A 14,793-nucleotide genomic window follows, 5' to 3' on the forward strand; every position below is an offset into this window, starting at 1 on the left:
TTAATTTACACCCGCCAGTAATCATAGGACTGGTGCTTGATTTCTACTTGCTTCCAACGCCAACTTCACACGAAGCGCCGGGCGCACGTTTGTTCTTGGAAAAAACCGTCGACCCACCTGAGACATAAGGCTTGGGCGTACGCGCGCCGGGCGCACAGTACATGTCACCTCTAGCACCAGGGGAGAGAAGAAAAGTCGGCTGAGTTCAGCTCCATTGTCGTCGTCGTCGTCCTCCTCCTTCTTCTAGTCAGAGCTGAACTTCTCTGATTCTCTAATGGAAGTTTAATCGAACACTGCATCTTAACATTCAATCCTCTCCTGATTCCCGTCCGCAGCTCCGACCGGGCCGTAGCAACAGTTTCCTGGCGTAGCCATGCTGGTGAGCCGGGAAAACGAGGAATGATAAGGAGGCGAAGGTTACGCTGCTGAGCTTCCATTGGTAGGGGGGAAGGAGTGCGGAGAGACGAACCCGGTGTGGAGAGAGAGAATGCGAACGCTTTGCGACGTCTGCGAGAGCGCCGCCGCGATCCTCTTCTGCGCAGCAGACGAGGCCGCCCTGTGCCGCGCCTGCGATGAAAAGGTCTGAAATCATCTCCCACTACCTGCTGGTTTCCTTATTCGATCTGCAGTCTCAAATTTTCTTATGCTCAATCTCCGGTTTGTTTAGCTTCTTCCCCATTAACGTGTCCCCGTGTCTGATCAAGCTAAAAGCTTCGTCCTTTCTCAGTTGAGAAAATGGAACTGAACCAGGAAGCTTAAGTCTTGATACTGAATTTCATCATATAACGTTTCCGACTATAGAGCAGAGGGAGGGAAAATGTGATGATAATTTTCTAATATTGTAGTTTTTTGTTTATTGGATTGTTTCATCTGTCTGTCTATAACCTCTCCCCCCTTTTTTTCGGATTAGGCCATGTTAAAGCTGGTTTTTTTTTTTTAATCTTTTTGGGGTAATCTACTAACAATGGTATGTGACTCTGTGTCGCCTCGGACTAAGGTCCATGGAGTCGATGCGAGTGCAAGTTTGAGCGGTAGCAGGTGGTCTAAGTTGGATGGTCAGAAAACGGAAGGGGTGGTGACGTTGGTTCATTGTTTATCAGATTCCGTAGAATTTTGGTGTTGTGAGTTTGAGAAATTTGAAGTCCCATGCACTTGAAGTTATCCGGTTAGTTAGTCATCTGGAGTTGCAGAAGCATCTGTATTTATCCATATGTACTTATTCCATAACCATTCATCTTAATGAACGGATGTAATTCCCTAGTCCGAGTTCTCCGTTTATACCCTTTTCTTTTAGTTGGTAATTGTCATTTCTGCATCCATTTGTTTACTGTGTTTGTCATTTTTTTTTTCCCGTTTGAATGCATCAGTTCGGGTCGGGTCGGCACTCTTTTCATCTGCCATCTAATATGTTGGTAGTTTTCTGAATATCGAGTCCTCAAAAACCTGCTCTATGATACATAGCTTCCTGGATCCAAACTGCTCGTCCAATAAAACGCCTTAAGAAATTATCGCTGTAAGCAGTGAAATTAAATTTGTGAAATAAATTGTTAGTTCATTGTTTATGAAATGCAAAATTCGTGAGACGGTTCAAATTAAACATTGAATAAAAGGTGGATTCATGAGGCATCTCCAAATTTTCTGTGCGACCAATCCTTAATGTGACGGTGGTGTTCACAACAAAAGAAGTTGTGTTACTTTTTGTAACTTTATCTGGTGTTAGACGTTAAAAATCCATTCACAAAGGACACTATGCATGAGTTCGCAGGTGCACTTGTGTAACAAGCTAGCTAATCGACATGTTCGGGTTGGGCTAGCTGATCCCAGCGATGTCCCTCACTGTGACATTTGTGAAAATGCACCTGGTATGCTGTTTTATTGGCTTATAAATTCTCTCTGTATTATGTATATAAGAGTTACAACGTGAGGTGGTATTTTACTGTACTTGAAAAAATTGTATGTAGCCTTCTTTTACTGTGAGGTAGATGGTACTTCACTTTGCCTGCAATGCGATATGATTGTTCATGTTGGTGGTAAGAGAACTCATGGAAGATACCTCTTGCTGAGGCAGAGAATTGAGGTTCGTATCCTGGATTAGAGAGAGATGATTCTGGCTTTGCTTTGTGATGGATCTTTAGAACTCATTTTCTTGTTTGATGTTCGTTTTAATAGTTTCCGGGGGACAAACCCAGTCGCTTGGAAGAAACTGGGTTGCAAACTCTTGATCAAAATGATTTAAAGAGAGAACAGAACCAGCTGCCTGAGCTTAAAACTAGAGAGAGTCAGCAAAATCACCGGGTATCACCAATTCAAGAGAGCGAGACAGGTGCTCCAGCTGATGGCACGATGGGCAATAAATTAATCGACCTGAACTCAAGGCCTCGAAGGATTCATGGACAAACATCAACTAACCAGGTTTTGACTTTTTCATCATTGCATATGGATTGGACCTCGTATAATTGCATATTATAAATCATAATTTGATGACTTGCTAACTTGTCAGTTCTCTTTGGAAGAAACAGGATATGGATATTGTGAATGGCTTAAACCATGAATCGGTGAGCATTGTCCCTGTTGGATCTTTTAAAAGAGAGCCCGAAAAGTGAGCAAGGTGTAGCTTCTATTTCTCCTTATTCTGCTTTTTGTGTTCAATTAAACATTTGTAGGCATTTGCTACTTCATGTCTTGGTAAGTCCCATTTTTACCTGACATTGTTTACTTATACTTCTTCTGAATACTTGAAATGGTAGTTAGAAATATTGTCCGTGGCTTACCCAAATTCCAGGAAGGTCTCATGAAAACCGAGTTGTTTAAGATTGCCTGATGCTCGATCTTTTGCTTGCATTTTTCTTTTGCATGGCATTTGTATATATACAGAGCCATCCAAATGGCTCTTTAGACATCGCTCTCTATATGCAGATGCATATAATTTTAGAAGGGTTAGTAAAAAACGAAAACTAAAAGATGGATACCTAGACTTTCTTTGGTATGAGGTGGAGATATTTAGTAGTAACAATACGCGATCAGTTCACAGTAAGAAGAGCCATATATCGGGGGAGAGCTGTGTCTGTTTCACTGTTATAATTTGATTTGCACAATTGATTTCTTTTTGATGTGGTGTTGTCCTTTGTTGCAACATTGACTGAATCATGTTGCTTTCACTATGTGACTTGCAGATGACATGGCACCACAATCAGCCCTCTCACCCTTTTGACTACTCTGGACCTACTTGGGGCATTCATCTGGTTCCGTGGCTTGGGTTTTCAATTCGATCATTTCCTTTGCACAGAGTTTTACTTGGTGGAACATTTCTTTCTCATTGAATGTATTGAAAGTGATGAAGAAATCTTGCTTAGAATAGCACATCAATGATATAACTAGCAGGATATAATGCGCTAGCATTTTCAGATCCTAACTGTATCCTTCACAGCTATCAGTCAAAAAATTTACTCTCTTTAATTTCGCTCTATTAGGTCTTTCACCGACATCATTGATTCTTGTGTTTGGGGCAATCTCATACCGTGACCTCAGCAGTACAAGGTGCTATAATGTGCTACCGGTTCTGTTATTGACTTGTATAAACTTGCTGCTGCTAACAGATATACGAGAGAGAGTCTTCGCTGATATTTCATAGCTAAACCTCTACCCTGAAATTCACAAACTGTAAATCGATTCAAATGATGCTAATTTACCAGTAGAGAGCCGACCCTAACATATTTGGTCGAACTGGGAACCAATCGGTTTAAGCCCTGATCCAGTGGCATTACATGTGAAGTTTCTTATTGAATCACGGCTCTGTTTTAATTATCTTTGAACTGATTTACTTGTCAAGCATTCCTGGCCTCAGCGAGCTCTGGATCACTGATTTGCCTATGTTCAGATTGTCTCTCTACCCTTTGAAAATTAATCATCTCGGTTGAACGGGACTTTGTTTCTGTATTCTTCCATCGATTTATTTGTCGCCTTTCCATGTGATATGAACCGATTAATAAAATAACAGAGACTAAGCCATGTATAAAAGCTGTAAAACTCAAAAACTGTGAAATAAATGAGGATTCTCTTTTCATGTTTCCGTGGGTCGGTTCAGTGCGGGCATCTTTGAAAACCCACACTGAACTCAATGGGTACGAGTTTCGGTCGATTAACTTCTACTGTTCTTCTCCATATGAAAGGACCGAATAGTTCATCAGTGGATGCATAGAAGGGCCTGGGAGTATTCTATGGCATAATGATCGGAGGCTCATAATGTCGGAAAATATAAACTATTTTAGGAGCTTGACATCCAATTCGTGCAAATTAGTATAAAGGATGAACATGCACAAAGTACACACGACCTCATCAGCTAGTGGAGAAGAAAAACTTTAGTGAACAAAAATAAGTCTCTGTGGCTATTAACCATCAACACACTGAGAGAAATTAACTTCCTTAACCCTTCGAGCTCCACCACCATCAATATTTTCCTTCGATACCCGAGCTATTGCCGATTCGCTTCCTTATAGTCTATCTTCAAAGAGGGACTGCTTAATACACGTATCCCTTGACGAACATTCCCTTCTTGGCCTCCTCGGACTCGCCCTCGCCGGTGTACTTGCCGAGCTGGGCTAGGGAGTTGGCCTTGGCCCGGACAAGGAGAGTGTCCTGGGCAGCCTTCACGTTCTGGGGCCTGCCTCCCCATGTCTTCAGGCATGTGTTCTGGAGGGCCCTGGCATATGAGAAGGATACATGCCACGGGTTGGGCTGCTGGTTCATTGCGTTCAAGTTCAGGGTTGCCTCGACTTCGGATTGCCCTCCAGACAAGAACTGCACGTAACGCATAAATTTTGCATCATCGTCAATGAAGGCTAAACATCTACGTAGTCTCAAAACAGTTCCGGTTTTCTGTAAGGAAACTTCTCAGAGAAAAATCGCATCGGTTTGAACACTATATTTGCAAAAACCGGAATTCGGAATTGTTGACGGGGATTACCATGATGCCGGGAACGGAGGGAGGGATTCTAGTCCTTAGGAGCTTGAGGGTGTAAGCAGCGACTTGCTCAGGGGTGGCCTTTTCTTTGCACTCGGCTCCTGGGGTGACCATGCTGGGCTTGAGGAGGATACCCTCGAACATCACATTGTTCTCAGCAAGGTAGAAGAACACCTCAGCCCACACCTTCCGGGCCACCTCGAATGTTCTGTCGATGCCGTGGTCTCCATCAAGCAGGATCTCTGGCTCAACAATCGGGACCAACCCGTTGTCCTGCCATAATCCCACCAGAAGTTAAAAAGTTGTTAGGGGATCAGGCCGCAGAAACTCTCTCATCCATTGTTGGTTTGATTATATGTTTGGTCTTACCTGAGAGATAGCAGCATAGCGGGCGAGACCCCAGGCAGCTTCCTTGACAGCCAAGGCAGATGGGCCATTGGGGATGCTCACGACGGTACGCCTGGTTCAATCAATAAAAAGAGTTCCGGTTAATGCAAATTTCCGAGTACAGTGTCTTAATTTACTGATGGATCTAAATGCTTGATACGTCAGAATAAATATTTCAGGATGGAAGAAGACCTCACCATTTAGCAAAACGAGCTCCCTGCTGGTAGTAGGCAGCCGAGCGGGAAGCAAGACCGTCGAGACCCTGGCACCATGACTCATTGTTCGATCCAGCAAGCGGCACCAAACCCTGTTCACATAATTTCCCCAAATCAATCAGACCCCGAAACTCTACAAGCGGCACTTTTGTCATTTCATACGACCATTAGATATCATCAATTTGCTTACCTTGTCGACCTTGATACCGGGGACGATCTTCTGCTCAACAAGGACATCAACCATCTTCTTGCCATCAACGGTGGATTGGTAGAGAGTCTCCTCAAAGAGGATGGCCCCAGAGATGTACTGGCCAAGCCCCGGGGCAGAGACCAGCAATGTCCTGTAGGCCTGGCGGTTAGCCTCGGTGTTCTCAAGGCCAATTGAGGCCAACCGCTTCCCGCAGGTGGCATTCGACTCGTCCATGGCCAAGATCCCACGCCCAGGAGAGGCAACTGTTTTCTATTAATTACCATCCCACAAAAAGAAGAACACGAGAACATCATCAGCCTCCCTTCAAACCTTAAAGAAGCTAATCTTAAAAAGCGTGAAGACAAGACCCAGCACGTCTAACAATTTGAATGTACACTGCAACAATTGACTGGCATAAAGATAAAAGGGCAAACCGATATCGTACAGTACAGTGATATTTTTCAGAAAGAAACATTTGATCATAGAGATGAACATGTAGAGATACTGCAGAGACTACTATCCGCCAGTCTTTTCATACTACCTAAGTAGAGGTCTCGTATGTATCGATGCAAGTTACAAATAAAAACCCGGGCTAAGTATCAGAAATGTATTAAATAATCTACACTAGCTACTGAGACTACGAAGCTGATATCTAACTCTACATACACAACAAGCAAGGACTTGTTTCAGAAGATATTCCCGACTTACCGCAGTCTTAACAAGCTCATCGGCATAGCTTGCGCGGATGGTGAGGCCTGATGAAGCGGTGGCGGGCTGGCAGCGGACAGCAGCAGTCGAGGGGAGGCGGATGGATTGTCCACCCTTCACCCACTCGGACTTCTCGAGGACTGGGGAGGAGTTGAGCAACGATGCTGAGGCCATTTCTCTACTGATTGTTCTAACTGCTGCACTTGCCTCTCAAACGTTTAGTTATGTTATCTCTTTATCTCCTCCCCACGCTGAAGGGCTATCTCTTACCACAAACACACGCACAGACATTCCAGTGGCACTCTTAGGACATTTATAATTGCCCATGTTTGAGCACAAGATGTTCCATTTGAGGCTGTCGTGAGCCGGCCAATGGGCCTCCGCCACGTGGATGATAACCCCATGACTTGGCGGGCTGTTGTCCGTGGCTCATACTGAGAGGTTCATTCCCACCTCGAAAAAATGAGAGACAGAATTATTGAAAATTAAATTATGGCCCCAAAACTCTGCTGATATTTTGTTGGCAAGCTGACAAATGTATCATGTTCTCCCATCAGGCCAAATTCTGGAGGAATGTAAAAACATGATGCCCTTGAGGAAATTCTACCTCATTTTAAATTTCTTCTCTTGGCTTTTTGTGACAATTTGTCAGTGATCTGTTGTAATTTCAATGGCTGTGGTTTGATTAGGTGATCTAGAGGTGAGAGTGAGCTCCATGTTAACGGTGGGAGATCCTCAATCAAACTTGGTCATCTGCATCAATCAACTCTCATGGAAGGGCCCACGCAGATTTCCTATTTCTTGCACTGATAGCTGCCCATGGACAAGAAAGGAGAGGGGGGATATTTATTGAACTTCTTGTTGATGCACTTACTGTGAAGTGTACACCTTGGAGAAATCGGGGCGTCATGTGATCGACCCGTGAGGCTGAGGCCGAGGATTCTGCAAAACTTCGAGTTGATATCAATGAACTTTTTATTTCATTTAGTGTACACTGGGGTTGCGTCAGATTTGCCACCTGAGTATGAGTTTTGGCTTAGTAAAGGTAGATTACTGGAGTTTCAAAGAGATCAAAGTAATCTGCAACATGGAAGATTAGGTGAAAGAAACACCACCTCATCCTCAAGGTTAGGCAAGAAACGCAATACGAACCTAAAATTCTTTTTTGTTCTGATGCTTCAAAGAATCGACATCTCTGCGGTACTGTTCAGTCTATTCATTTTAATGTTGCTCATAGCGAGAGCGCTTATCAAACATCTAGGATTGAAAAGTGGTTCAGTGGCTTTTTCTAAATGCTGAGAAATAGAAAATCGAACCTCAAATTCTACAATGTACATCCTTCGTTCGGTCTCTATCATGGGCTGCTCAAGTCCAAAAAAGACTACATGAAAATGTACCTTGCCTATTAGATCGACACCGAATTCATAGTTCTGATGATAGAAGTCAAGAATCTTGGTTTAGAGACAGGTCTGCAATTCCTGCAACTAGACCAAGAATGGAACCATCGCCGCCATCATTCCACCGGCCAGGGTAATTCTCAGGTTGTGATGGGGGTATTTGATTGGAGCTTTCTTCTGATGCTGCTAGGGCCTTGTTCAACTCTTTAGCAAAGTCGTCTTCCTCTTCTGGAATCTCCAATTCCCAGACCTTGAAGATGTCTTTGCCAGTAGGGTCATTCTCGAGGGCTTCTAATTTGAACCCAGGACTCACACTCACATTCACCCTTTCTTTTCCTTCTTCTTCATCTGGGAATTCCTTATAGTTAGGCAGAAATGGACTACCGACAGAAGTTTGTGCCTCCAAACTTTCACCAAGCACCGAACTTTCACTTTCTTTCCGTGCTTCGTCTATAAGGAAGGGAATGACAAGATCATCATCATCAGCTCTTTCTGAGAACTTTGCGGTTTCAGACTCTTCAGCAGAAGGAATCATAATCATATCGACTTCATAATTATCACTCTGGTTAATCCCACTTTCGACAGCTGAGGATTCAAGGGCTTCCAGCAAGGCTTGTTTCAAAGAATCCCAACCATTTTCATGAACTTCAAGGTCTTTAGTGAGACACGAATCGACCCATGCAATGTCTTCCGGGGAGAGAACATCTCCGCTTTGCTTGGTATCCGATGAAGAACGAAGCGCTAAAGACATGGACCCTACACTATTTCCATCTTCAACAGCCATGCCTGTCAGTTGAAAGAACAAAATAACATCTGTCAACCTTTGCATCAGTTCATAAAACCCAAATGCCGCTTTGTATTAACCGCCGGTATTAATGTCTTGTCGTTGAAAGGCAAGGGGCAATTAATAATACACACATCATCATCTTGCACCTTCAATTTCTTCTCCATCAATAAGTTTTCTCTAAGCAGGACATAAAACATTAGGAGTTGACGGAACTTATCAGTCAAAACATTTAACCAAGAAAATTAACCTTCCTATGCAGCAGAATCTCATGTCAACCATTAGAAAATTTGTCGAATGCCCCACCTTCATCAGACTTTTGGACAATAGATAGGCATGTACACGGCGCACATCAATACGTGTGTGTGGGTGGGTGTGTACACAATAAGCATCCCAATTCTAGCTGCCCTTTGGTACCACAAGAACTTGAAGCCACCACACTAAAACCGTGGATGACTATTACTGTTCTGTAAGGAAATCTCATGAAGGTAAAATGTGATACCTCATGAAGGATGAACGTGACTAAACATAAAAAAATATATATATATATTTCTTCCTTTCATTAACACATCTATCAATGCCACGAGAAAAGCAGTAAGCACCACACAGTTTCATCAGCACATCTATCAAAGATACAAAGAAAGCAATAATAACAACGCAACCTTTGATTTGGAGGCAGCTCATCCTTTAAAGTAAAATGAGAGTCGCAGCAGTTCCTAATGTAGGAAAAAGCCGCCATTGCAACTGAATCTTTGGGGGAAATGATAAAGATATATTTATTTAGAAAAGAAAAAATAAAGTCCCTCTCATTTCATGGTTTCCAGAATTTGCATAAAGTTGCAACGGAAAGAAAATGTTGTGATATCCGGGCAATGCTAATTGACATCAGAGGTAAGCCATAGGATTTAACAGCACAGAAACAACAAATTGATCGGACGGCAATTTCCACCTGCAAGTTTCAGAGAAAACCCGAGATTCTTGGATTAAACAACAAAGCCTAAAATAGCATAAAACATCTCTAAATTTACAAGGAGATAAAGTTTTTCGAAACTGGGGGTCTGTTTGTTCGACATACAGCCCCGATCACATAAAATATTTCTGCTTTTTTCTAGATTCTCGTATACCCCAAAGAATAGTCCACTTTTCTGTGCAAAACAGGGCACCCAGATAGAAGATCCACATGGAAACTTCATCAAAGTGTCCATCAAACTGAAAATTACAACCTTGTCTGGAACAGAACCTGAAATTCCATACCCGAAGCAGTCCCTACTCGTACAACATACAGAAATGGATAAAGGTTTGATTTTTATTTCAGTTTCCATGCTCTTAATCTAAGAACCGAGACAAGGATTCACCTGAAGTACGCACTGACTCTACTTCCTGCACATTGAGACTGCAATCGCTGATCTTTTATATCATACAGACCAACAAGAGCTACGACGATTCTTACTGCACAGACAAATTCCACATTTGAATCAAAAGCTTCAAGTCAACAGTCGAGTAAAGAGAGACGGAGAGGGAGAGAGAACCTTCAGAATGTTAATCGGAGCTGGAAGGCGGGACAGAGACCTGGGACAGCTGAACCTGGAAGAGGTGAACAGGGAGAAGAGAAGAAGAACGATGCAAGCAACAAGCTCCGTAACGACACGTGTATGCGGGAGAAAAGGAATAGACAGCGAATGGAATAACTATTCCTCATTTTTGTATTCCGTAGAAACTCTTTGCGTTTGGTTTACTGGAATAAAATTGATAGAGAATAAAATGAATAGGGATTAAGAATGACAGGGAATATAATAGAAATTCTGATAAAATTTCTTTTATTTGGTTGGACGGAATAGAAAAAAAATTAGGAATACAATGTAAACAAGATAAAAAGACATAAATATCCCTCTTTTAAACTATATTAAAATATTATATTAAATAGAATTTAAAAAAAAATGCACTGTTCATATTCTTCAACATGAAGAAGACGAACAGTACACGGTTCCGAGGCTTCCCAAATCGTTCGTAAACAGGGTCAAAGTCAACCTCCTGCTCCCCAGCCCCAGCCCCAATCACAGCCATCGACCTGTCACGTCCACCTCCACTTGATCCCCCGGCAGCGTCTTCCTCTTCGGAGCCACTCGATCCGAAAATCTCTTCTCCGATCTCACACTCGCCACTCCTCCCTTAGGCTTGCCCGAGAACTGTCACGAAGAGCCCCAGCTGAGCTTCTCCGCCCCAATCAATTCGCCGGCCATTGGCAATTCGATCATAGTGAGAGAAGCAACTCCAGCTTCGAGATGTCGAGGGAGCTTTGAAGCCGGAGATGTCGAGGGAGCTTCAGAACCGGAGGTAGCTCCAGCCGCTCGCAATTCGATCAAAGAGCGAGCTTCGAGATGTCGAGGGAGGAATCAAAACCGGAGGAGGGATCGAGCACTTCCAGCTTCGGGTTTGCTCTGCTGAATGGTCGGGGGAAACATGAGAAGTGGATGGCATGACATTGTAATAAGTGAATAAACTTGAGGCCATTTTCGGGTTTTCACGCATTTTCCGAATGGAGATTAGCCATTTCGGACATTCGAGAGAGGCACCCGTATTTCTAATGCAAGCCGGATAACTATTCCGATTCGGAATAGGTATTCCGCATTCCCATGAACCAAACGTTGGAATTAGTATTCCGTACGGAATAGGTATTCCGTTCCCAATCGATTCATGCGAACCAAACATGCCCTCATAGTTCAGTTGTTTCCTTTTTCTTTGTACAGACATGGGAATAATTAGGGCCATTTCACTTAAATCTCACTTTTCATCTCTACTTTTTTTTCTTTTTTTCTTTTTATTTCTTCATAGAAAAATATAAAGGTATATTAAATAATGTTAAAATTATAAAATTATAATCTACGCCGGAAGAGTTTTATCCTTAGTGGGCCGGCTGGATTAGTCGTGGCATAATTAGACTTCTGAATATCATGGTTCACACTTAAAAAATTTGTAATTTATAGTATAATCACTAATTTAGAGTTGGGGCTCATATATAATTGATGACCTACAGATAAGAAAGGAAAGACATAAATTAAAAATTAGAAATACGAAAGAATTGACCAATGAAAAATTAGAGAACTAAAAATGAAGTCATTTTTTATTACTGCAAAAATTTGAATAGTGAGAAGAAATTTTTTGTAAAAAAAAATCATTCTTTCATGTATAAACAAACATATATATATATATATATATTTGTAATTATCTACTTTTTAAAAGAATTCTCCTAGAAAATTGAATCAAAAAATAAACAAGTCCTTAAGTGGCGTTTGGTTCATTGGAATGGAATTGAAGGGGATTAGAATTGACAAAGAATGAAATTTAAGAGGAATAGAACTAAAATTCCGATTCAAAACCTTTATTTAGTTGAGCCTTAGAATTAGCACGAAATAGAATCAGATAAATTATGAAAAGACTAAGCTGGCGTTGGGTAATAGAGTGAAGTTTAATTTCACTCCAATCCAAATATTTATTTTTATATATATTTAAGTGGGGTTGTAATAATAGTTAGAAAAAGTATGTATGAAAATTTATTATTAAATCCAAGAAGAAGATAAAAAAAAGTAATGACTGTATTATTGAATTGTGTGGAAAGTAATGAATAGTTGAAGGAATTTAGTATTAAAAAATTAATTGTAATGGTAGTTAATGAAAAGTACGAGAGAATTTATTATTATATTTAAGAAACCGATAAAAAAGTAATGATTATATCGTTGAATTAAAGAAAAAGTAAAGGAGTTAAGCATTGTTATCAGAACCGGACCAGACTGGCTGGTTCGATGGGTCGGACCAGGAATCGACATCATGTCCGGTCTGATCTACCTAAAGACCCAAGTTGCAGAGTTGAACCGTCAGACCCATTGAACCGGCCGATTTTTTAGCAAAATTTCATTGAACCGACCGGTTATTTGAGTTTTATGGGTTTCCTATTTAGTTCTTTTAAAGTAAAAATTGTTAGGTTGTGTAACGATTTGAGCCCATGACCGCTTGCTTCCCATACTAGCATGCTACTAACCAAGTCACCATTACCTTCTTGTTCTTTTAACCAGTGTTATCAGACCGGATCGGATGGTAAACCAGAAGGGGTATGGGTTCATGGGTTTATGGGTTCAACCAGGTGTTCAATGGGTTGAACTACATGTTTAATTAAAATAAAATAAATATTCATATTATTAAAAAAATTATGATATTAAAATAGAAGTATGATGATTTCAAAAAAATATAAGGATAGTGTAAGAAAATATTTATATTTAATATTTCTTACTCCAAAATAAATATTGAATTTTAATAAGTACTTAAAAGTATAGTTAAAAGAACAAGAAAGTAGTGGTAGCTTGGTTGGTAGCATGCTAATCTAGGAAGCAAGAGGCTAGCATGCTGCCAACCAAGTCACCATTACTTTCTTAATCTTTTAACCAGTGTTATCAAAACTGGATTGGATGGTGAACAAGAAGGGGTATGAGTTCGTGGGTTTATGAATCCAATCGGGGGTTCGATGGGTCAGATTACACGTGTTAGGTTTGGGATCTGTCTCATTCTTGGCCTCCTTAGAGCAAGGAGGTTCTTTTTTCTTCTTCTTGTGACAGATATCGCAGTCTCCACAGTCACAAACATCCCAATAACAGTGTCTTCCTCGTGGTTCACGGAAGAAGTATGCTGACATCCCGTTTCTTAAGAATGAATGGATTGGCAGCATTTACTATTGGGCGTTTGGGTTGTCACGCAGCTCTCTTTTTCTAGTTGTATCATCATGGTTTGGAACATGGGCGGAGCAAATGGCTCTGGATTTTGGTAGAATGAGATCACGACCTTTCCGTCAGGCGTTCGTCCAAACTTAGGCTCCAAAAACTGGATCGGTTGAGTGTTCTAGTGAAGACCCTCATGGTTGGTGATCCAGTTTTCAAGGAGCAGCTTCACTAGGTCAGCTTTGAAGATCTGCCGGGGAACATGGACGTAGGTGGGGGTGTTCATAGAGTCCACCGAGATTATTAGGGCCTCTTCGGACCCTAAGAGCCAAAGATCCAAAGCATGGTTATGGACCCGGTAGGCCATCTGATGGTGAAAGGTGGCTGCCACGGAATCCTGAACTTGTGGAGCTCCAGTGATATGGAGCCGGACCTTAAGAGTCGTTAATGTCGCAGATCTAAAAGAGCCATGTTGAAACTGGGAAACAGGGTGACAAAGATTGTCCCTGCATTAAGAGTAGTCTCTATCGTCCCAATACAGGCATGTTAATACTCCAGAAACCTGGTGTCTAGCAAAGCCATGCAGGCCACAACGAGCAGACCCTTCCTGCCATGGTAACTAAGGGCAAGTCGGATTGTATCGAAGTGTAGATGAGTGTACCCCTGAGAGATCCATTGTCGTGGAAACTATGGAGGGACTTGGAGAGTCACGAACTGCTTAGCCTTAGAGACCTGAATAGGATGTTGATCAAATCTTGTAGATTGCACATATTCTTTAACTCAATGAGGGGACTAGCAAATAAGATGTCGAATACTCTTGATTAGAGAGAAAGGATATGGCTTAGAGAATGTTGTATATGGTTTAATAAGAGGGAGGTCAGTAGAGTAGATCTCCAACCACAATATCCTTCATGGGCATGGCCGGACCCAGTACCCTGGTGACAAGGAAACATGCAGGAAAGAACTGGATTTTGATTGGTTTGCTGATGAGGTGAGTAGAGAACATCTCGCTGGAGGCAATGTTGAAATGCTTGGTGAATGGTGTCCAACACTTTTGAGGGAGGATCTCCGGGTTCATAATGGTTTGGGCAGCTCGAGTATCTAGAAATGCAATAACCTTGATAGGCTTTGCATACTTAGATGTGTAAACTAACACTGGGACGTGAGGAACTGAGTTCACCAAGTTGATCTCCTCAATATCCTCAGGTGCCATATAGCAGGTGTCAGACTCGGACTCTGAGAAACTAGAGTCTGAATCTGTAAGAACTTCTAAAACCGCGATGGACGAGGGTACAGCTTCTTCATCTAGAGAAAAGAATGACTCCACATCATCCTTTTCTAGGGAAATGCTTGTGGCGGTTTCGAGCTGCCAGCTCATTCCTTACTTCGAGGCTTTCGGACAATTCTTAGCGAAGTGGTCAGGCCGGTTACAGATGTAGCACCTAG

The 14,793-nt window shown here is 41.9% G+C and overlaps 3 protein-coding genes across 9 annotated transcripts; 1 reads left to right on the plus strand and 2 right to left on the minus strand.

Annotated features, from left to right (window-relative positions):
* The first annotated feature begins 62 nt into the window (after positions 1–62).
* Positions 63–3,466, plus strand: LOC116205582 (B-box zinc finger protein 19-like). Of its 4 annotated transcripts, XM_031538215.1 has the most exons (7): positions 65–246; positions 336–580; positions 1,766–1,862; positions 1,962–2,077; positions 2,170–2,412; positions 2,514–2,608; positions 3,174–3,466. In XM_031538215.1, exons 2-6 carry the CDS (start codon positions 488–490, stop codon positions 2,601–2,603), a joined length of 639 nt encoding a protein of 212 aa, XP_031394075.1. In that variant the 5' UTR covers positions 65–246; positions 336–487; the 3' UTR covers positions 2,604–2,608; positions 3,174–3,466. The 4 variants fall into 4 exon arrangements, 3 of the variants coding, with proteins under 3 accessions (XP_031394074.1, XP_031394075.1, XP_031394076.1); XR_004156535.1 differs by having other exon boundaries at positions 63–580; positions 2,501–2,608; XM_031538214.1 differs by having other exon boundaries at positions 64–580.
* A 777-nt stretch (positions 3,467–4,243) lies between these two features.
* LOC116205580 (fructose-bisphosphate aldolase 1, chloroplastic) lies at positions 4,244–6,761 on the minus strand. The gene is made up of 6 exons (XM_031538209.1): positions 6,461–6,761; positions 5,753–6,022; positions 5,545–5,654; positions 5,330–5,420; positions 4,964–5,233; positions 4,244–4,797 (listed from the first exon to the last, which is right to left on the minus strand). Exons 1-6 carry the CDS (start codon positions 6,632–6,634, stop codon positions 4,519–4,521), a joined length of 1,194 nt encoding a protein of 397 aa, XP_031394069.1. The 5' UTR covers positions 6,635–6,761; the 3' UTR covers positions 4,244–4,518.
* Positions 6,762–7,637: 876 nt separating this feature from the next.
* LOC116205581 lies at positions 7,638–10,312 on the minus strand. 4 transcript variants are annotated; one of them, XM_031538212.1, is made up of 4 exons: positions 10,171–10,312; positions 9,997–10,090; positions 8,948–9,108; positions 7,638–8,643 (listed from the first exon to the last, which is right to left on the minus strand). In XM_031538212.1, exon 4 carries the CDS (start codon positions 8,639–8,641, stop codon positions 7,904–7,906), a length of 738 nt encoding a protein of 245 aa, XP_031394072.1. In that variant the 5' UTR covers positions 8,642–8,643; positions 8,948–9,108; positions 9,997–10,090; positions 10,171–10,312; the 3' UTR covers positions 7,638–7,903. The 4 variants fall into 4 exon arrangements, with proteins under 4 accessions (XP_031394072.1, XP_031394071.1, XP_031394070.1 ...); XM_031538211.1 differs by lacking the exon at positions 8,948–9,108; XM_031538210.1 differs by having other exon boundaries at positions 7,638–9,108.
* Between the last annotated feature and the right edge of the window lie 4,481 nt (positions 10,313–14,793).

Source organism: Punica granatum, chromosome 4 (genome assembly GCF_007655135.1).
Source record: "Punica granatum isolate Tunisia-2019 chromosome 4, ASM765513v2, whole genome shotgun sequence".
Lineage (NCBI taxonomy): Eukaryota > Viridiplantae > Streptophyta > Magnoliopsida > Myrtales > Lythraceae > Punica > Punica granatum.